This window comes from Schistocerca gregaria, chromosome 1, assembly GCF_023897955.1.
Source record: "Schistocerca gregaria isolate iqSchGreg1 chromosome 1, iqSchGreg1.2, whole genome shotgun sequence".
Lineage (NCBI taxonomy): Eukaryota > Metazoa > Arthropoda > Insecta > Orthoptera > Acrididae > Schistocerca > Schistocerca gregaria.
The window spans coordinates 793033153-793056696 of NC_064920.1; the positions used below are offsets into that span (position 1 = coordinate 793033153).

Here is a 23544-nt window from a genome sequence, read left to right on the forward strand (position 1 = left end):
TGCTGAATATGATTTTCAGTTGATTTAGCATCTCTTTTGTTTTCTGCTTGTACAATATTCAAGCTGTTTGCAAAGAATCAATTATGTATTGTATAACATAGCTGAAGTTGGAGTATGAGGTTGAGTGCCAACACTGCTAATTAAATGTGATGACTCATTTTCACAATTAGATTCTTTTTCTTCAAGAACATAAGAAAAAATAAGTGGAAAGGATAGAAATGTGACATGATTCATAAAAGGATGAAGTAAACCACTCAGAGCCCATGTCCCACGAAACATAATCTTGAAAAGAGTATCACTGCTGCCTTCAGACTTGAGAATGATGTGAAATATCATGAGAACAGTCAGCTCCTGGGGGATGAGTGCAAGTAAACAGGCTATTAATCATTAAAAGAATACTCATAATAAAATCATATAAGATAAGAAGTTGATTATAAAACTATATTAAGTAAAGAGGAAAGAACATACAATCAAAGGAAGCTGTGTTGAGAGGCTTATAAGAAGTGGAAAGTAGAAGGCAGAAAAAAAGAAAGAAGGTGTGGCATGAAAATTATCTTTTTATGTTGTAGTTACAGCTCAAATAATATCATTTTTTATTCTTACAGTCAGAGTCTCAAATAATTATAAAGGGGAAGCAACTATTTCGTGTGACCAAACTAGCATCTATTCCTGCATTTTGAGACTGAAACTTCTTGTCCATCACAGATGGTGTCTCACAAGCCAATTTTTACGCTGTAAGTACCTGATATGAAGCACTAAAACTAGATATCATTTATCTTGTTTGCAGCATTATATGAGGGCAGCTTACTCCTTTTACTCTTGATTGACATATAATGCAAAATTAGGCCCTCTTACTCCATATCTCCATAGATTAGGAAATGAGACACTTAAAGTAGTAAAGTAGTTTTGCTATATGGGGAGCAAAATAACTGATGATGGTTGAAGTAGAGAGGATATAAAATGTAGACTGGCAACGGCTAGGAAAGCTTTTCTGAAGAAGAGAAATTTGTTAACATCAAGTATTGATTAAAGTGTCAGGAAGTCGTTTCCGGAAGTATTTGTATGGAGTGTAGCCATGTATAGAAGTGAAACATGGACATTGGACAAGAAGAAAATAGAAGTGTGGAGGGTAAGAATCATAGAGGGAGACCAAGAGATGAATACACTAAGCAGATTCAGAAGGATGTTGGCTGCAGTAGGTACTGGAAAATGAAGAAGCTTGCACAGGATAGAGTAGCATGGAGAGCTGCATCAAACCAGTCTCAGGACTGAAGACCACAACAACAACAAACAACAACTCCATATCTCATAATGTGCATCTGAAATTGGAAAAGGGTTGAAGCAGAAAAATAACCTAACCATATTTTGTTACGAGTGTTATTAATTTCAGGCATTACTCATAGGATTTTTTATTTTATATCACTTACGGTTAGACAGTAGTGTATTTCTTGTAATATGTAATCTGTCCTATTTCTCTGTTTGTCCTAACCATTTCAAAAATTTCATTATCATTGCACATTATATTTTAATTACTTTTATAATCCAGAGCTCTTTTTGATGTCTTATTAGTGCTATAATTTATTGTTTTTTGGAGGAAACTGATAAAAACCCACCCACAAATACAGAAAATTTGGAACTGGCATTGTAAATATCTTTCCAGCTTCCTGTAAGACTGTCCATTAATTAGGCTGATTATTTTCTATGATATACATCACTGAAATCAGTTAAGTTATTTCGTATGATTAGCTGTGCATCAGGAGCAGAGTTGCCATCATTTATAAAACTGATTAAGTGTTCACTTACAGAAATGTTGTCTAGTAGTGTGCTCCTTGCTGTATGGTTCTGATGGAGATGTTAACAACAGAATTCCTGTTTTTTTCCTTTTTTTCACACATCATTTCTTTTATCTGAAGCTTTCAGAAAATTAATATTGTAATCTCCATAGAGTATCATCCATTTTCTTTTGTCTGCTAGGTAGCATATTAATGACACAAATTTTTCTAAGACTATTTGGAAGTTTCCCATCTACATATGGTACTAATTATAAATGATTTTTCCAGTATGAGCAATTCACAAGCACAGACTTCCACTTCTTGACATAAGTGGAAACTACTAGTTTCATTAGATTTGAACTTTACTTTATTTTTTACATGCATGGAAATCATTCCTTCTTCCATGTTTTCCATACATTTAAGGATTCTAATTTACAGTCCTCTGTATTTTATGTATGGATTCCTGTATTTACAATGTTCTTAGGCAGACTTAATACATTAAATTCCTTTCGACACCTGACTTGAGGGTTCTGAACCTTTCTAGGCTTGAGACATACTACATGCACTGTAGCCCATTTAGAGATCTACTAACTCAAAAATTCATAAAGGTTTAAGCACTAAACAACTCTGTAGCCAAAATAACCATTTTAATGGCACACAATAAAAGATAATTTTCTTGCCACCAAATGTTGTAGGCCTACGACTCAACTTTCAGGATATTAAATATGCGAAAAAAATTGAAATATACACTATCATAAATGTCGAAAAAACCAAACAGTTCAGTTCCACCTAGGCTATATGGACTGCTTAAGATCCACAAGGAAAATGTGCCATGACGTCCAATTGCGAGTAACATTGGAGCAGCCACCTACGACCTAGCAAAATTCTTAGCATCTTTGCTGAAATCTATGATAGGCAAGTGTGCACATCACATAAAGAATTCTGGTGATTTTATCAGTCGACTTAAGTCACTACAACTGCAAAGTAATGACTTATTGGTCAGTCTTCATGTGGTTTCACTGTTCACAAAGGTGCCTCTGGTGGACTCACTACATCTCATTGGCAATATGTTCAGTGCAGACATTACAGCGTTGTTTGAGCACACTCTCTCCTCTACATATTTTATATTTAACAACCGATTTTATGAACAATCTGACGGTGTCGCCATGGGGAGTCCTTTGTCTCTCCTGGTGGCCAATCTTTTTATGGAGGATTTTGAGGAGAGAGCACTCGACTCTGCCACTTTTAAACCGACAGTATTTTGGCGGTACATTGATGACACTTTTACAGTGTGGCCTCATGGTCTGGAATGTCTGCAAGAAATTTTATTTCACATGAACATACATGAAAACATAAAGATTACCATGGACATAGAGAAAGATGATTGTCTGCCATTTTTAGACGTCTTGGTGCGACGGAAGAGTGATGGCACACTTGGTCTCTCGGTGTACAGAAAGCCCACTCATACAGACCTGTCTCTACAAGCTACTAGTTGCCACCATCCAGCACAAACAATGGGCTTTCTCAAAACCTTGATCCACCATGCCCATACTATCTCTGACGGCCACAGTCTTCAAGCGGAACTGGAACACCTGCAAAAAGTATTTTTGAAGAATGGCTTTCCACCTAGGCAAGTGAACAGAGTGATGAAGACCTACAAACGACGGAACAAGGAAGAGGAAGAGGCTTTCAGGTCGACTGTTTATCTACCATTTATTGGGAATATTTCTTCACAGATAGGCAGAATATTGAGAAAGTATCAAGTGAGAGTCATCTTTCGCCCTCCTTCCAAAATTTCATCACTGGTGGGATCCATTTAAAGTCGACCTGGGCCTGCGTAAACCAGGTGTTTACAAAATTCTATGTGAACGCGGCAAATCATACATAGAGCAAACAACACGAACTGTGCAGGAATGCATTGTGGAACACCAACGGCATACTCGCCTTTTCCAACCCACCAAGTCCGCAATCGCTGAACATTGTATTTCCACAGACCATTCCATTAATTACAATGACACAAAACTTTTGGCCCATAGATCACACTTTTGGAGCTCGATTATCAATGAATCTGTGGAAATAAGATTGTCTGACAATGAGACACTCTCATCAATCAAGATAACGGTTATCAGCTAAACTCTGCTTAGAATCCTGTTATAGAGAAACTTCGAGGTCAACGTAGTTATCTGCATAAAGATGGAAATCGACCTCATACCGATACGCCAGGCTTTCACAGTGGAGGGCCAAGGCGCAGCGCACAGAGCCGTTATGAACACACACGCTGAGCAGTGCATGCGCAATGTCACCTCAGTACAGCTTTAAATAGTGGAGCTCAGCGTGTACTCGCCAGTACTACTACAGTGGCACTCACCTGAAGATGGCCAGAAGACTGCGCCGAAATATCGTGGCAGGACATTACTGATATCCGGCAGTTCTCCCATGTTTTTATGAAACAATCAGTACGCCAGGAAAGCTTTAAACATCAAATCATTCTCTTTTTTCAAATAAGATTTTATCCCTGTTGGCTGTTCTCTAAATCTGTTTACAGCCATGCCTTTACTCAGTCGTCGAACTTCAGTATGCAATAGAAGGTCTCTGTATTGGCTATCCAATTCTTCTAATATCACTGTAAACTTTCTTCTCTGTAGTGGCTGCTTTTGAATACTCATAACATGTGCCGTTTCCAAAATATGTCCACAAAGTACCTGCTGGTGCATGATACAATGATCCTTAAAGAAAGGCAGAAAACAACCCTTAACAGGCATATTTCTGGGTCTGTCAAAGGCTTTTGACACTGTTGACCACAAAATATTACTAGAAAAATTAGAACACTATGGTATCAGAGGAATTGCAAAAACAACTGGATTGCTACATTCCTAACCAATCAGATGCAGAGAGTCAGCATGAAATATACTAATATACGAAGCAACTCAATAACCAAAATACTATCAAGTAATAAAACTGTAAAGCAAGGTATTCCACAAGGCTCAGTATTGGGTCCCCTACTTTTCCTCCTGTATATTAATGACTTAAGCCTGAATGTTGATGCACACAAAACACTAATATTTGCTGATGACACAACTGTACTCCTCAAAGGGGAGAATACAGGGGCTGTGCAAAAAGCTGTGAACTTGGCTACTGATCAACTCAGCAAATGGGCACAAATCAACAGATTAACTATCAACACTAAAAAGACAGCTTCCATGAACTTCCACACGACACAAAATGCAAATTCCTCTCATCCATTTGTCACTATAAATAACCAGTCAATAGATGCCGACACTGTTTTCAAATTCCTAGGTCTGTCAGTTCAAGATAACCTGAAATGGAATACACATACAGGAAAGGTAAATGCCAGGATGTGTACTGGCTGTTATGCATTGAGTGTACTGAAAACATGAGCTAGCCTGAAAACATTAACCAGTGCATACTATACTTACATACAAGCCCACCTAAAATATGGTGTAATATTCTGGGGAAGTTCTCCAACTACTCTGAGCACATTCAGACTCCAGAAGAGAGCAATGAGGATTATTACTGGGAGCAAACCCATCTTCAGAAAGTTGGAAATCCTTACACTGCCTTGCCTCTACATTCTTGAGACTCTAAATTTTTTCAGAAAATACATAGTGCCAACTGACCCCAGAGTCATAAAAAATAATGAAGTACATGAACACAACACCAGGAAAAATACAAACCTGTATGTTATACGTACAAACACTCAATTGTGTAAAAAGGGAGTTTTCCACATGGGCCTCCAACTGTTCAACAATCTTCCCACTAGTATTAAGTCCATCGAAGACAACATAAAATTTAGGAAAGCCGTGAAGTCATATTTGTTGTGTCACTGTTTTTACTCTTTAAATGAATACTTAGAACAGTAATCTTGTTGCTTGTGTTAAATTGAAAACATTGAGCAATATAATACATTAGGATACTATAGGCCTATGTTAATATATGTTAACAAAGTTACATGATATTTTCCAACGTCTGCCACACTCTGTGTACCATCGCATCACATGGAATAAATAAATAGATATGTTATTCACACGCAAGGTAACAAATCCTTTGTGTTTGCCTACCATGCAATTCACTTCATCGGTACTAATAGACACAGTATTCTGATTTACAGATTGTTTTCAGAAATGAAGGATTTGAGTGTGTCATAAAAATCTTCTCTCATGTAGTGTCTCTCAAGGTCAAAATTGTAAACAAGTCTTCTTTTACACAGATATCTGAAAATATCAATCTTACAAAAATCATGACTTGAGGTGAATTGACTCCATCTACTAACTTACCTAACTGTAACGAGAAACACAAGTGGTGTTGCAAATCTATTATCAGTTGACCTTTTATATTTTATGCTGTTAGCCCCACATTTTTTGTTATACAGGGTGGGGCAAATGAAACTGGTCCAGAGAACAGAGTTCCAGGGTACAAAGAAACACAGCAGAGGAAAGGAAATGCAGTACTGACCTGACTACAGCAGATGTTGAAAGTGACCACCATTCATCTCCTGGCACTTTTGGCCCGTGGTTAGCAAGTTGTTGAAGCAGATCAAAGTTGTACTGCTAGCAGTGCTACAGTCTCATCTGAAATGTTCTTCTGCAGTTCTTGAAGACTATGAGGGTGGTTGTGATACACCTTAGACTTGAGGGCTCTTCACACAATCACACACCGACAGATCAGGTGACCTGGGTGGCCAGCTAGGGCCGTGAACAGACTGGCCTCTACTAACAGCTCTGTCAGGCATGAAGACTGTGTAAATGTGCTCCAGGTTTGGCCAGCTGTATGGGTAGTTGCTCCATCCTTCTCCGTCAATGCTGCCACAAAAGGTTTCAAAATGTACGCAATGCAATGCGTCGAAGTCAGCATCTGATGGAAGAAGATGGGTCCAACAATGCAGCATGCAGACACTGCACACCAAATCCCAATCTTCTGATCATGCAACAATGTTTGGTGGAAGTTACGTGGATTCTCTAGTGCCCAGAACTTGTGATTCTGTGAGCTGGCATAGCCACTTTGGTGAAAGCAGTGTTTGTCAGACATAAAGAATGGATCAATGCCCAAGCCATTTATTCTTATCTCAGCGAACAGCCACACACAAAAATTGGAGGCGCTGAGGAGTATATGCTGGTTTTAATACATGAACAACAGTCAGTCAGTAGGAATGTGTGTGTAGTTGCAGGTGGAGTATTCGTCCACACAAATGATGTCTCCTGCAACATGAATTGCATTGATTTGGTAGGACTCTGAAGCATTTTCTGGTGAACTGGAGCCACATTTTCTGCTGTGTGGGCACATTTTGGAATGTTTTTTGACTTGCTCAAAACAGATGCTATCAGACACCCCATTTTTTGACTAAGTGTTGCATGGCACACATGGCACTCTTTGCTGGCACTTTGACACAATTAAACTACTCAGAGAACAGCTGACCACACCATTTCCATGGCTTTGTTGTCATTTAACTTTCCACAATGAACACCTGATCCTCCATTGTGAGTACCATTGTCCCCTTTGCATTGCTCCACTCACAATGACACAGCCTGCTCAAGCTCTGAACCGAAGTGGATTGTGTGGTTGTTCTACATGTAGTGTGCATTTCACGGAGAGTGGTTGTATGCATACATTCATGTCTGATCATACCCACTCATATAGACCACTTCTATATTTCAGATGCATGTCTCACATAGGTATTGCATATTTCTAAATGAATAAAAATAAATAGTATTTAGAAAAACAAAATAAATAAAAAATATTCTACAAATAGACATTTATTATAGAACTGAAATCCTTTCTGTCACTTTCCTTTGGACTCAGTTATGTAAACAGTTAAAATGAAGGCAACAGTCAGATAATCTAATCAAGAAGCTCACTTTTGCATGTTTTTCACTTAGTAGTACCTCACAGTAAGTTGACTTCAAGATCAGGATGCTAGCTTATTTTGCATGATCTCCATCGATGTTGTATTGTTAAAATAGGGAATGAATATAAATTATTTGTTTAGTAAATGTGAGTGATTGTAAAATTGTGTAAAGCTGATAATTGCATATTTACCAGAGTTCTTATCAAAGAACTTGAAATTTTAATCCTTACTTCCCAGTACATTCACTCTTTATTGATTTTTGAAACTAAAAATCAGTTTAGTTGAATTGTGATTTACCCAACAAAAACGTAAGAAAAAAAATTGTCACGCTGACTTTGCAGGAAGGTACAGTCTCTAGGAAAATATGCAATGACCTCTAACATAGTACTATTAGACATCAAGCAAGAAACTGATACCTGTATGAACTCAAAAGAAAGTTGGAAAGTACCTTATCAGCCACTCCATTTACATATTATCTGGCAATCTTAGCTCAAGCTGTATTCATGTATGACAAGTAGCAAAGGTCATTGTAAGTAACCATTTGTATTACAACTGTAGGTAACTGTTGTTCTATCATGAGTAATCATACATACTAACATAGAATGAAGAGATAAATGGCAGCTATATAGGACCTTCAATAACTGAGGAAGTGGCACATTTTCTCAAATGGTGGCATAATTTTTCTATGTTAAATTTAGCTTGATTTATCACTAATAGTTTAGAGCAGTTAAATGATAGTTAATTATTAATGCAGATTAAAACAACTGCTTCTCATTGTTTGTAAATAACTTCACTTGTGCCACATCCTTGAAGATTCTCCTTCATGAGTGTCTGATTCATGACAATGAATGGATGAAGAATAAAATAATTCTTTGCAGTGAGTATGTATCATTTAATTAAAACCTGCAATTAGAGTGCTAAGTTTTCAAATACAACAACATTTGAAAATAATGTGAATCAGTCATCATCCTGGAGAATAGTTGGAACACTGCAAAGCTTTCAGAGGCAGAGTCCTATTGAAGATGGTATCATTCTTGTCTACCTCCATTACGAGAACTGGCACACACATCCTTTTATTGGGTGACCTACAGTTTAACGTGGAGTCATTATTTCAGTGTAGCTTGGCACCTTTCATATAATATGTTATTGTGAGGTATGAAAGTCATTTCAGATAGCAGAAAAAAGAATTGTGTGTGGTCTCTACTGTCAAAATCAGACTGGATGTAAATGCCTCACTATGTTGCTTTATGATCTTCATATATGACTAATAACTATTGTTTTTATATATGGCTGGTGCAGTGTTGTGGCTGGCAATCTGTACAGGCACACCAAATACCTGTATCTTCTGGCTACCCACAAACACCAAATAGAAGCATTTCTGTACATTTACATTTGTTTATCTTTATTTAAAATGTTCCAGTTAATTGAAAAATCCAGTTTTTGTGTTAACCACATTTTGTATGTGCAAAAGATGTGGAAATGGTCAAAATTCATAAGCAGATTACTGACAATTATGGGCCAAACACTATGGGTAAAAGGATGGTAAGCACAGCATTTGTAGGCAGTTGTAGATATGAAGTCTTCTCTCTTCCCTTGCGATTACTTCATGTGTGGTAAGCTACAGTGTTCTCTGTGAAATGCCTGGACTTAATTTAATTTGGTGTGTTATCTAAAGCACCGATTTGAGGAACTGTATTAGAAAAAAATATAAATAAGACAAAAATTGTAAAAAAAAAAATCTTTAATTAGAAATGAGCAGTGAGTATTTACAAAATAGTGATGTATTCATGACATAGAGGTAACATTTTTACAATTAACCTGTAAATTAACCTGATGCTTAATGTACGATCTTTGTGTGATAATATTAACACACCTATCTATATATTATAGCTTTGGTATGATACAGATCAGGAACTATGTTTGCTGCTTTATAATTTTCGCAGTGCATCCATTAGAATCTGCATTTCTTCATTAATATTGTCCACCAGAGTTTGGATCTGTGGCTTTGAATCCAGTATTTCAATACTTTGTGTGTATGGATTGTAGCGCACTCCAAATGGACGTGGAATAGTATGAGCATATTTTCTGGGGAAAAAAAGTAGTGTTACAATAGGTAACTAGAAAATATATTAAATTCTATATACATGGATCAGAAGGAAAATTTGATCTAGGAAACTATAAAATTATTAGTAAGAATTCCTGAATCAGGGAATTCTCAATATTTCTAGTATAAACATACAGCATAATTTTATGTGTTTCTATCAGCAGTACTCAGAGTTTCACCTTCAATAATAATAGTGGCCAGTAATTATAAATTTAACAATGAATATTTTATTTTACTCACATCATTTTTTCCTTTGCATCTTCAAAACTTTCTGCAACAAAGTAGACAGGTTGGTACTCTGTTATAGGATATTTCTGTTCTGCAGTCTTTGCTGGTTCAAATGGTCTTAGCTCTGGTTTTCCACTCAGGCTGTACTTCAGCTCTCCAAAGGAAGAGAGCAAACCAGCACCATAAGCTTTTAGATGACCATCTTGACGGCACACACCAAATTCAACAGTGAACCAGAAACACTAAAACAAAAAAATAAAGGAATACTGTTTAGATTCAACAAGTCTTCCAGGTAACTCATTACATGAGCTAGTCTGCCCCACTTCCCCTCTCTCCTGATATGACACAGGGTAGTAGTTTAACACCTTATGCATCACAAGTCAGGAATATCATGCTAGTTGTATAGCAGTGTGTCAGTTACCACTTGTGGAAGTCTGTTTCACTAATGATGAAGTCAGTCATAAAACTTCTATATGTTCATTTCTATAGAAAGTGAAATATATAATACTGAGTGATTTCAGGCAGAGAAGGAATTCACCGTTATATGTTGGAACATACAGAAATTTTGATCAAACAGTCAAATATAACAAAGGCATATCATCATCATCATCATCATCATATACATTTTGTCATATAACGTTGCAGTTTCCACAAAGCAGCATTTGGGGTTATAACTGCCATGCAAAGAAACATTCTGTTGATGTATATGGTGTAAAAATAATATTGTCTGTCCAGAAAATAATGTAAACTTCTTAATCCTTAAATGAAAATTTTGAAATGTAGAAAAATAATACTGTATAGAGGAGATAGGATGGACAGAAGCTATGACATGTGATTACTACTGTTGATAGCATGATTTATAACTAAATTACACATCCTGTGAACTAAAAACTACATAGTGCAAGTAAAGTCTAAATGCTTTGGATTAATTTGCTTGTTGCTCCCTCTCCTCCCTCTTTAAGCATTACTGACCTTGTCATATAGAAATGCATTACACATAAAGTTACTTTATGCAGGGTCATATTAGTGACAAAAAATCACAACAGTTTTTGCTTCTAAGTACTTTGTTTGACCTGTAAAGTTTTGTTATTTTACTGATATGCAACTGTGGCTTTTCACAAGCATGTCAAGAGCCGTAACACCAATGTACTGATGAAAATCTTAGCACTTAAATTCTCATTTCAGTATGATCATAGAACATATTTAAAAACACGACATGGCCATTTGGATGATTACAGATCCTGAACAGTTTCACTGTTACAAGAATACAGCGTCTATAGTTCAAGTCTCCTGCTGCTCCTCACATGTAAGTGCATCTTGTGAAAGTGAATGCTGTCAAAGTGGAACCATTTGTCCACTTTGATGTATCTGCTGTTGAACACTACAGGGTTTTGCACAACTGAAGCGATTTCATTGTGTTCACCTAATTTACAACTTTTGTAGTATCAACACAACTCTGAATGTTTCATTTACCTGGTTCCTCTGCTATTTTTACATTGTCATTTAAATTTTTTGACTGACGTTAATGTCAACACTCAGTTTCATGGCAGCGGCATTTCTGTTAGAGGTAACAATCTTCCTTTACACCTTCTACCATCAGTCAAAAAGTTTCATTTTTCTTCCATTATTACTTACAGCAGAAGCAGTTTGTCCATGAAATATACATGCTGTCATGATACTGCATGCAACAGTTCTAGCTACCTTTAGCAGATTTGTGACTGCTTTTAAGGGTGTGAAAATTAAGCAGTGAGTGTTAGTAGATCTGGTCTAGTTGTCATATGCTTTCGTATCTGGAGTGGAGAAAGAATGGACTAAATAGCTCTTGACAAAACACCATGCCATCACTGGGGATCACTCACAAATTAGCCACTGTTCAAATATGGTGTCACTCGCTGAATGATGGATAATCTGGGAATTAAGTGGAGAAGATGCTGTGAGATGACATCATTGAATCTTAGGTAGTCTTTGATCCTCTCCAGTGGTTCTTGTGAAGAAGAAGGAGGACACTTGGCATTTCTGCATAAACCACCGACAACTTAACAAAATCACAAAGAAAGATGTCTACTAACTGCCATGCATTGATAACACACTAAGCTTCTTGATAGGTGCAAAGTATTTCTCAACTATGGACATGGAGTCTTGCTACTGGTAAATCAAAGTTGATGATGCTCATCAGGCAAACATGTCCTTCATGCCTCCTGATGAACTCTATGAGTTCAAAGTTATGCCATTACACTATTTAGCATTCCAACCACCTTTGAGCATATAATGGACAATCTGCTTTGGCAGCATAAATGAATTGTGTGTCTTACCAATCTGGATGACACTGTCATTTTTCAAAGACATTTGAAGAACATTTAAGCCACCTGACAACTATACTGAAAAGTATTCAGCAGCATGGACAAAATCTCAGTAGTTGCGCCATTAAATGATGATACGTAGAACAAAGAGAAGATCTAGCATTGCTGAAAACCACAGAAGCCTTGAAGAGTGAAGAACTGACCAAAGGAGAATTCGAATTAATTAACAGAACTTTGTACAAGGGGAAATATGATCCAGTGGGGTGAAAATGTTTGCTTGTCATCCCAGCTCATTTACAGTGAGGTATCCTGAAGTTTTACCATGATGCTCCAACGTCTGGTCATCTGAATTCATGAAGGCTCTACAAAGAGCTACTATGTGAGCTACTGTTAGGAATGCCAGTGATGAAAGCACTTGCCACAATTACCTTGAGGACATCTGGTATCAAGTCTACCTTTAGCAGTATGTTCCACTGAATTGGTGACTACTTGTTCAATTGATATGCAATTTCCCTTTCAACCGGAAAACGCTCAGGATGACTGTATTACATTACATTAATATTTATTCCATAGATCATGAATACAACACTTTGTAATGATGTGGAACATGTCAGTTTAACTTAAGTTTCTTTACAAGACTTTTTTTAAATAATTAATACTTCATATCTAAAAATTCATCTATTAAGTAGAAGGAGTTGTCATTCACAAATTCTTTTAATTTGTTTTCAAATTCTAGTTGGCTATCTGTCAGACTTAATTCTATTTGGTAGATCACCAAAGGCTTTTGTGGCAACTTAATTCACCTCTTTCTGTGCCCACAGTCAGATTTAACCCAAAATATGATGCTATATGAACACAGTGAACTAAAACAGGCATAGTAGGCTAATTTACTGGTATGTTTATCGCTAAAATTTGCAATAACCCTACTAGTATAAGAAGATCATTTTCTTCTAATTCAATTTCTGATCAATGGACACGACCAAAAATTTGGACTATTCTGCCTTAACAACAGATTTCTGTTCAAATTCTATATTTATTGATTGTGTTAGGCTTTTTACTGTACAGAACTGTATATACAGTTTTTCCTCAAACTTTAGTGAGAGTACATTTACAAAAAACCACTTAATAATTTTCTAAAATACATTATTTACAATTTCCTCATCTAATTCTTGTTCTTTATCATCATCATCATCAAATCTGTGACCGAGGACCCTGTAGATCATGCACTGACCTCACAATGCTCCTCCACAGATGGCGATCTTGTGCACTTTGGATCCAGTTGTCATGGACTCCTAGTCGGCAGAGGTTTTTCTGTAGCTCATCCTATCACTTCCCGTGTCTTCCGATTGGACGGGTACCATCAGAACTTCCCATAAGTACGGCTTTTGCCTGAGAGGTGGCTGTTCTCCTAGCAATGTGGCCTGCCAAGCTTATTCTGCGCACTTTCAGTTTTTGAATGATGTTTGGTTGCCTCATAACCTCATATAATTCTTGGTTTTTCCTACATCTCCATGAGCTCCCTTCATGGCCAGGTCCAAATATCCTTGTCATAATTTTTCTTTTGAAGACCAGCAAGTTTCCTTCAACCTTCTTTGTTGTGCTTAGGGTTTCTGTCCAATAAAACAATATTGGCACTATCACGAAATTGTATGCTTTTTGTTTGGTCATAATTGACAGATTCTTGGATGACATTATCTGCTTTAGACTGAAATAAGTTTTCGACCCTTTCAAATGTATTGGTTTCTTTCCTGTTTTAAATTAGTTTGCCTGTTGAACCATGTACCAAGATATTTAAAACTTTCCACTTTAGCAAATTTCCATATCCCTACCTGTAATGGGATGTCATTAGGGCCTTCTCTTGATATCTCCATTACCTCAATCTTTTCCGCATTAATCTGTAACCCGATCTTACTTGCATTTTGCACTAGGTCCTCTGCAGTTTCTTCTGTCTCTTCCTCTGATTCTGCTAGAACTGTGATGACGTCTGCATAACCCAATAAATCTGTCCTACCATTGACCATCACCCCTTTGTTTTCTCTTGTCATTTCTCAGATTGCTTCCTCTAGGACCAGATTAAATAACAGTGGTGAAATAACATCACCTTGTTTCACATCCATTCTGATATGGAATTCCTCCCACAGCCTTGATATTTGACTTTGGCTATTGTCTCCATTGTGAACACCTTGACCACATTTATTAACTTCATTGGTATACCAAGCTCTCTCAGGATGTTGTACATACTTAATCTGTAGATACTGTCATAAGCCTTTGAGAAGTCCACGAATGTCACCAGAAACCTGTGGTTGAATTCCCAGCACTTTTCCCAGATTTACCTCATGGTGAAAATTTGATTAGTTGTCGACCGTCCTTCCTGGAAGCCTGCCTGGTGCTCTCCTACAATATCTTTTGCAAATGGCTAAAGGTTTTCAAGTACTACTAAAGATAGAAATGTATAAGGTTCACCTAGGACATAAATGCCTATGTAGTTGTTACAATTAATATTACTGTTCTTTTTACGCAGTGGGAGAATGACGGGTGATTTCCACTCTTCTGGGATTTCCATTTCTCCCCATATTTCTTTTATGAGATAGCATTACTCTTTCTGGAGTGTTTCTTCTCCTGCCTTCAACATTTCTGCCATTATCCTATTCTCTCTGGTGCCTTATTATTCTTTAGTTTCCTCATTGCTCTTTCTACATCTTGTTGAATCACTTGGATGTTTGAGGTTTCTCCTTCACAGTCTGTATTATTCTCAGTTGGAAAGACGCTCTTTGGATCTTCAGCTTTTAACAACTCTTCAAAATATTCTCTCCGCCTATTCAGATTTTTTTCTTGTCTGTTAGCCTATTTCCATCCGTAACATTAATGACTAAAGCTTTGTTTCTGTTGCCATTCCTCACATGTTTCAACATCTGAAATATTTTCCTGCTGTCTGATATTGTATTTCCCTTTTCATATTGTTCATGAACTTTATTTGTTCTCAGAATCCTATTTGTTTCTTTTCTTACAGTCTTCAGTGCTTCCTGTTGTATCGCACATTATCTGTCCAGCATGTTCACTGGCCTTTGATCTCTTCCTGCCCTTCACAGCTTGTTCACATGTCTCATTGAACCATTTCTTCTTCATTCTTAGCTTTTTCTCTCCTAGAATTTCTTCAGCTGCTTCAGTTATAGAGGGCCTTATTTCTTCCCATTGCTTGTTAACACTTATTTCATCAGCATGGTCTGTTGCCAATACTTCAAACTTGTTATGCACTTTAATGTTATATTGCTGGCATATCTCTGGATCCTTAAGCTTCTCAATATCAAACTGGCTCTTGGGTATGTTCTGTTTTATTTTGTAGCACAGCTGTAACCATAATTTGGCTATGACTAGGAAGTGGTCTGTGTCCGCATCTGCTCCTCGATACGATCTCACATCCATCACACACTTCTTGTGCCTCTCATCTATCAGCATATGATTTATCTTATTGATAGTGCTACCATCTTTGGAAACCCAGGTGCCTTTGTGGATCTGTTTGTTGGGGGGGGGGGGGGGAGATGTTGAGCTAACCACAAGAGTCTGACTTAACGAAGAACTAATTAACAGCAGGTCATTTTCATTTGTTTTTGCGTGTAAACATTCCTTTCCAATTGTCTCTTTCTGAAAACCAAACTGAAATTTTGTTAGTACTGGCACTTCATTTTTACAAATATGTGAAGCTCCTCTTGAATACATTACTTTTTCAAGAATTTTAGATAAAGCTGTCAGAGGTGAGATTGGGCGGTAGTTGTTGGCATCAGATCTATCCCCTTTTTTATGCAATGGTTTAATAATTCATCACCAGAACTGGAGAAGTAAGACCTACTGACTTGCATACAGATCCCGGATGACAAGGAGAAAGACCAAGAGCACTAAAATGCCAAGGACTGGGCATTGAGATACATCCCTGAAGACTTGAAATGGATTTTTATGCCTGTGCGGAAAGTGAGACTATTGGATTTCGGTACTTTAGATTATATCCTCCGTCACTTGTTGGACGTCGCATATGAAGTCAAAGTTTATGACCCTTCATCAGAGAGGCAAAAGTGCAGAGACATTATCCATGCCCTCTGTATGTACAGTCCTAGGGCGCAGAGGGATGACGTGGACTTCTTGTTCAAGGAAACAGAAGACTTTCCCAGTGATCTCAAAACATCGACAGGAGCGGCTACCTCTGATGCTCAGCATAACAAAAAGGATGTGACAACACAACCAAAATGCGAGGAGCCGGTAGCACTGCCATACTGAGGACTACTGGTAAGATATAAATTCAGGGTATGTAGTCGGCACCAGTAAGAACTTACGAAATGGCGAGTCGCTGTTTCTCCAGGAGAGGGAGAAATGCCGTGAGCTGTGCTGCATAGAATGTGGCTTAGTGGTTAGCATCTCTAGATGACGTGCTGCAGGTCTCCAGTTCAAACATCATCTGCAGTTGTTTGTCATTTAGCATTTATCGGTCCTGGAAGGCTGTGGAAATTTTCTGTCTTTGTAATGTTCGTGTATTCTTAAGTTTGTACTTCATTGAAGGCCCTGCTTTCGTATTCGGAATTTTTTCTGGTTGAGACATGACGATATTTATAGAATCACGTGCGCTATACCGTTCTAGAAAACAACACAGTGTATATCTGGCCAGTTGCCGCATACAGCCCACTCAAATTCTTTCGGCAGCAGACAATACATAGACGCAACAGTCTCTCAAGATACGAAATGGAACGATCCTATAGGCTCAGCCGTAAACAAACCATGTGGCACACTCCAGCTCATGTGTAGCATACAGTCAGACTGTAAAGGAGACTACTTCATAAACACTCATGTGACCCATCCTAGGGTACTGCTCAAGTCTTTGGGACCTATATTAAACATGATTGACAGAGAAACGACAGAGGTGACTCATGAGAGAGCGTCACAGACATTCTGAGAAACCTGAATTGGCAGACGCTTGAAGGCATGTCCCCGTGAAAGCCCAATTACAAAGCTTCAAGACTTAAGTGTGCAGTCTGGGAATGTACTGGAGCCCCCAAAATATTGGTCCCATAGCAGGGACGAAGACAAGGTAAGACTAATTACAGGGCGCACACAGACGTTTAAGTAGTCATTCTTCCTGTGCTGTAAACAACAGTAGAACGGGAAGACACCTTAATATGCAGTACAATGGGAAATACCCGACGACATGCTCCTCATAGTGGTTTGTCGAGATTACATGTAGATGTACCACCTGTTAGTGTAGGTCAAATTTTATACTCTTACGACGTGCTTTGATGAAACTCTAAACCACGCTTTAAACATGAAGCTGAGAATAGTGTAAACAGGAAAAGAAGTGGATATTAGAGAAACAACAGTATGAACCATGTGGACCATTCACTGTTCCGAGACAGAAGCTGAAACGTTGAATATAAAGGGGTTGGACAAAAGTAGGAGAACACAGCGAGAAATTGAACGTCAATGCAAATGCTAGCCAAGCCTGCAGAATGCGCTGTTTTACTTGGCTACCAACGACACCTGTGCAGAGTCCTCAGCACGTTGCAACTGTCGGTCGTGGTCAGAACAGTATTCTGTGCAGTTGTGAGTGCATTATGTCCGAGCTAAGTCATTTCGAACGTGGGCAAATTATTGGTGCTCGTATGGTTGGTGTGTCGGTAACCAGTGGAGTCAAAGTGTTTGGTGTTCCGAGAGGCACCGTATCAAAGACATACCACGCACAGGCATAGCAGAAAAACATCTGTTGTGCCACAACGCTGACGAAAGCCGTATTGAGGGATCGTGACAGATTGTCACTGAAGAGGACGACAGGTACAAAAGTCACTGCAGAACTGAATGCCGCATTCTTGATTCAACACCAAAACAAAACGAAGAGACAAGCGTTCTAGCACAAACATCCCATTATCATGTGCGCATGTATAGAGAAGCAATAGAGATTCACAAACACCATAACAATTTTAATAGAAAAGAGGAAGTTTTAAAGTTAGACAAAATATGGATGTCGACGTTGCGCCAGCAGAATTACAATCGATTACTCTTAATCGAGAATGATGACGCCTTTCAAAGATAGGCATACCGTCGGCATCACGTGACGAATGGTGGTGCCCTCTATGCGCTCTATAAATGCAAGAGTACCTGGAGCTTCAGTGGCAGTAGCCGGATGACCTCAGAAGATGTCTCCTGCAGATGGAGACGAAACGTTAAGGTGGAAATTTTATACATCGACCACGGCCTGTCAGCCCGGAAGTTTCAACTGAAGACAACACAGGCCGTGAAAGCCTACATTGTATGATTAAAACGAAGTGAGCTCCTTCAGGCGTGAATTGCAGGACAAGCTGGAATTCCAGAATTCCACATCAGTGACTCAAATGCCGGTACTGAGAAAACTTGGTGTCAAAGGTGTAAAACCTGGATATGAAGCAATGGAGAAATTATATTTGGTCGGATGAGTTTCACACTATTTACAGATTCTGGTCCAGTAGCAAGAGCGAAACTTGGCAGGAGCTCAGTGACGATTTTGGCAGCCATATCACGGTATTTCATGGGTCCAATGGTTATTCTGCAAGGTTGCATTACTGTCCAGGATTCTGTGAGCATTTTGGCAGATCATGTCCATCTCATGGTAAAATGTTTGTTTCTCAACGGTGATGCTGTGTTCCAAGACGGCATGGGCCCTGTTCACACAGCTCACATCGCTCAGGACTGGTTTCGTGAGCACGAGGATGAATTGTCGCATCTCCGATGGCCACAACAATCGCCAGATCTCAAAATTATTGAGCCTTTATGATCTAGTTTGGAGAAAAGGGTGCGTGATTCCTATCCACCTCCACCATCGTTACCTGAGATTACCACTATTTTGCAGGAAGAATGGAACAAAAATCTCTTGAAAACCATACAGGACCTGTAATCCATTGCGAGAGGACTGGAAGTGGTTTTGAATGCCCAAGGTTTTCTTACACCATACGAGGCGAGGCATGGTAATGTGTTGTATTTTTGGTATATCCGTAGTTTTGCCCGTCCCACACAGAATACCAAACTTGGCGCCAGTGAGATAGCTACAGTACTCACTGTTGCAAGCTTCTCGATGTAGTCGTCAGGTGCACCGAGGGAGGCGAGGCCAATCTCCTGCGAGAACTGCGCAAACGCGGGGTCTGCGAAGAGCGGCGCGTGGCCCAGCAGCTCGTGGCACACGTCGGGTTCGGGGGTGTACAGCGGGCAGCTGGCGTGTCGGATGTACTGCGTCGAGTGGAAGACGCGGAACGCCAGCCCGGCCAGGAAGTCCCGCGAAGACAGCAGGCCGGCTACCGGCCGCAGTGTGAAGCCCGTGCAGTCTGCCGACAAATGCCACACGTCACGCCTAACTAGAGTTGCGCCCTACCAAAACTACGGTTCGTTAGTCTATGTACATTACACAAAAGATGTAGTAAATTGTAGGTTTATCGGTAGTATTGGTAGCATTGGTAGGAAAACACACATAAATGAATGTGTGAGAGACAAACCGGTAGCCGACGACTTGTCTTTGTTTTTTGTTTGTTTTTTTGCGCATAATCATAACGCACATTTTTCAGCGTTAGTTCACTGTGCATTTTATATCCTTACAAAATATAAATTGAGTTTCATAAGTAATATAAATTAGTTGATCGCGTAACTTCTGCAGTTTTACGTAACCAAAGCAGTTACTGTCGATAGTAGTACAGTTAACGTGCACAGATATAAAATCTCCATCATGATCAAAGGCAAGCACTCCCTGTTATTATTGATAAATGTGAATGTCGTTTATGAATAATAGTATATTTTATGTAAGCTCAATGAAATATTGAAGCAGTGTTTGTGCTTTTCTTTTGTGGTAAGTTTTTTAGTTTACGTTTTTGTTGTTGTTGAAGAAATAACCTTTTCTAGCGCTGTATGATAACATTTATATATTTTTTTCATATTTAACTACAACTTCCCTCTGCTTTAGTTTACGAATAAACAATTTTCCAGTAAAGCCTGAATTAAATATTGACAATTTCTACAAATAATGTTTATTTTTAAATAACAGACAGCAGGATCATTATGTAGAATAAAAATGTTCCATAGGTTGTGCACCCTTTATACATCCTCAGTCAGTTTCGAGACACTTCTGGTTTCTAGCGGAATTCCGTAAGACATTGATCACATACACGAACTATGCGACTCAAACGGAGTAACGCCCGATAGATATGCAACACACCTAAAATACAGATAATGCAGTTATAACATTAAGTGATCAAGGCTACTAGGAAAACTACCGTAATATACATTTGTTTCTGATAGTCTACAGTAGTTTTACAACTGTATATTAATTCAGCACTGCAGTCCTAGCCGGCCGAGGTGGCCGAGCGGTTCTAGGCGCTTCAGTCTGGAACCGCGAGACCGCTACGGTCGCAGGTTCGAATCCTTCCTGCCTCGTGCATGGATGTGTGTGATGTCCTTAAGTTTAGTTAGGTTTAAGTAGTTCTTAGTTCTAGGGGACTGATGACCTCAGATGTTAAGTCCCGTAGTGCTCAGAGTCATTTGAACCATTTGAACTGCAGTCCTACGCTGTAGGGTTGAGAAATGTAATCTGTGCTTGCACAGTCACCAGCACAATTATGAAGAAAAATATTTGCTAATCCGCACGTATTTGTGGTTAGAAATAGACCATTTACTTTTTCTATTTCTATGTAGGAAGGCATACAATCTGACCTAATGAATATCCTGCCAACACAAAAAATATGCATAATCTAGGTACTAGTTTTAGTGTCACAAATGATATGTTATAGCCTCAATGCCTGAAGATAGGCACTAGCAGCTCGAAACGCACCACCAATAAACTGAATTAAGGTTAATAATTTCTTCAGGTGCTGCGATCTGTATTGTTATGCACAATCCCTTCGTGGATTTCAGCCACAATGTTTCAACTTCTGAGAGGAATTCAGATAGCGACGCACATAATAAATAGTTCTGGGCTGGTTGTCAAAATACCGTGCCGAAAAAATGCAACTAGCAAGTCGGCTCGATTGAGCAACCAAAATCGTGCCAGTAATTGATCGTGGTATTCCTTGGATTGAGGGATCCTACAGACATTCAGCTGGAATTATTTCTGGAAAATTTAAAGGTGAGCAAAGTGTTTTGAAACGTAGTGTAGACCACGTTCTTCGTCATTTGCTGACATTTATAGTCAGGTCACAAAATTATCTTGCTGAAATGCCCCATGTTACACAAAAACGCAATCATAATTTCCGGTAAACGTGACACCTAAAGGTGGGTTCATAACAAAATCGGCCAAGAGTGCCTTCCAAATCTGTAAGTGGCCCTGTACAGTAGCACAAAGAAAATCCCGAAATCATAATTCTGTCCACATAGCCTCAGTTCTCCTCCATATGACTGTAGTTTCTCGTTAGAGCCAAAGACGCCCAATAGTCCTGTGAGTCAAATAAACCTGATTATGAGGTTTTTTTCTGACAAAACATCAGTACATAACGTCATCAAATAGTGCAATTCAAATGAAATGAAGTTAAACCGCATAATGTTCTGAATAGAACATGCCAGAAATATCCCGTATTGCATGGACTCATAACTACAGCATTCAAAACTCGCTAGAAGCGGTACAATTTCAAGCAAAATATCTATACCTAACATCGTCAAATAGTAATCTTCGCGTCACTAACGCACTGCAAATGAGCTTTGTCATATGGGCCCTTAAAATAAGTAAGAAAGAGGAGCGATGTGTTATTTCCATTACAGCTCAAGTGGCAAGAAAATGCTAGTGCAGTGATGTAGCAATATTTCACAGTAAAAGTACGACTGAGCTATAATTCCGATCACACTGTCACTAGAGTACAGGTCTGCTGTCTTTGGCTTGAAGAAGACACACCTGATACATAAATGAGGTCTATAATTGTATGTTATCTGTATAACTCCGTTGTGACTCAGAGCTTGCGGCAGTGCACCTACAACGAAAATGTTTAGGGTACGAGCTTGACTGTATAGGCCAGAGCGGATGTTTAGTGACTTCTTTCCTTGAGTATCTCTTTCCTAGTCATCGAAAGTGAAACACTGAGTATATTTTGATGAAATTATTCGCAGCTTAGAGAATAATGCACAGAATGAGCTGCTTACCTTTGAGGAAGTTGGAGACATCTTCGAGCTGAGGAATGTTGTCCTCGCGGTAACCGCAATTCTCAATGAGAAGCGGGAAGACGTGGTTGTGCTCACGACACGCGTGTGTCGGGTACAACTTGGTCAGCTCGCGGAACACCTTCCCCCAGGTCTCGGTCTCCTCCTTGGTGTAATCCACGTGAGGAAGAGGTTCGCCACTGGAAGGAATATCAGTGACGGCTGTATGCTCGACCACAACACACGTCAAGGTATATGGGATCTTAAGTAAGTGTCAAAATATCAGAAATTGTTCCAATAACCAACTATAAAAAGTGTTGGTATCATTAACTTGGAATTTGGTCTGAAAGCCACATTATAGTATTATACGCGGTTATACACTCCTGGAAATTGAAATAAGAACACCGTGAATTCATTGTCCCAGGAAGCGGAAACTTTATGACACATTCCTGGGGTCAGATACATCACATGATCACACTGACAGAACCACAGGCACATAGACACAGGCAACAGAGCATGCACAATGTCGGCACTAGTACAGTGTATATCCACCTTTCGCAGCAATGCAGGCTGCTATTCTCCCAAGGAGACGATCGTAGAGATGCTGGATGTAGTCCTGTGGAACGGCGTGCCATGCCATTTCCACCTGGCGCCTCAGTTGGACCAGCGTTCGTGCTGGACGTGCATACAGCGTGAGACGACGCTTCATCCAGTCCCAAACATGCTCAATGGGTGACAGATCCGGAGATCTTGCTGGCCAGGGTAGTTGACTTACACCTTCTAGAGCACGTTGGGTGGCACGGGATACATGCGGACGTGCATTGTCCTGTTGGAACAGCAAGTTCCCTTGCCGGTCTAGGAATGGTAGAACGATGGGTTCGATGACGGTTTGGATGTACCGTGCACTATTCAGTGTCCCCTCGACGGTCACCAGAGGTGTACGGCCAGTGTAGGAGATCGCTCCCCACACCATGATGCCGGGTGTTGGCCCTGTGTGCCTCGGTCGTATGCAGTCCTGATTGTGGCGCTCACCTGCACGGCGCCAAACACGCATACGACCATCATTGGCACCAAGGCAGAAGCGACTCTCATCGCTGAAGACGACACGTCTCCATTCGTCCCTCCATTCACGCCTGTCGCGACACCACTGGAGGCGGG

General features: G+C 39.3%; 1 protein-coding gene across 3 annotated transcripts in view; it reads right to left on the reverse strand.

Annotated features, from left to right (window-relative positions):
* Positions 1–9364: 9364 nt before the first annotated feature.
* LOC126269845 (protein henna) overlaps positions 9365–23544 on the reverse strand; it is a 108437-nt gene continuing 94257 nt past the window's right edge. For all 3 annotated transcript variants that reach the window (XM_049974022.1, XM_049974023.1, XM_049974024.1), the window contains 4 exons: positions 22390–22586; positions 19336–19598; positions 9980–10209; positions 9365–9720 (listed from right to left, as the gene is read on the reverse strand). In XM_049974022.1, the coding sequence (XP_049829979.1) occupies positions 9564–9720; positions 9980–10209; positions 19336–19598; positions 22390–22586 (847 nt within the window). In that variant the 3' untranslated portion in view covers positions 9365–9563. The remainder of the gene's footprint in view (positions 9721–9979; positions 10210–19335; positions 19599–22389; positions 22587–23544) is intronic.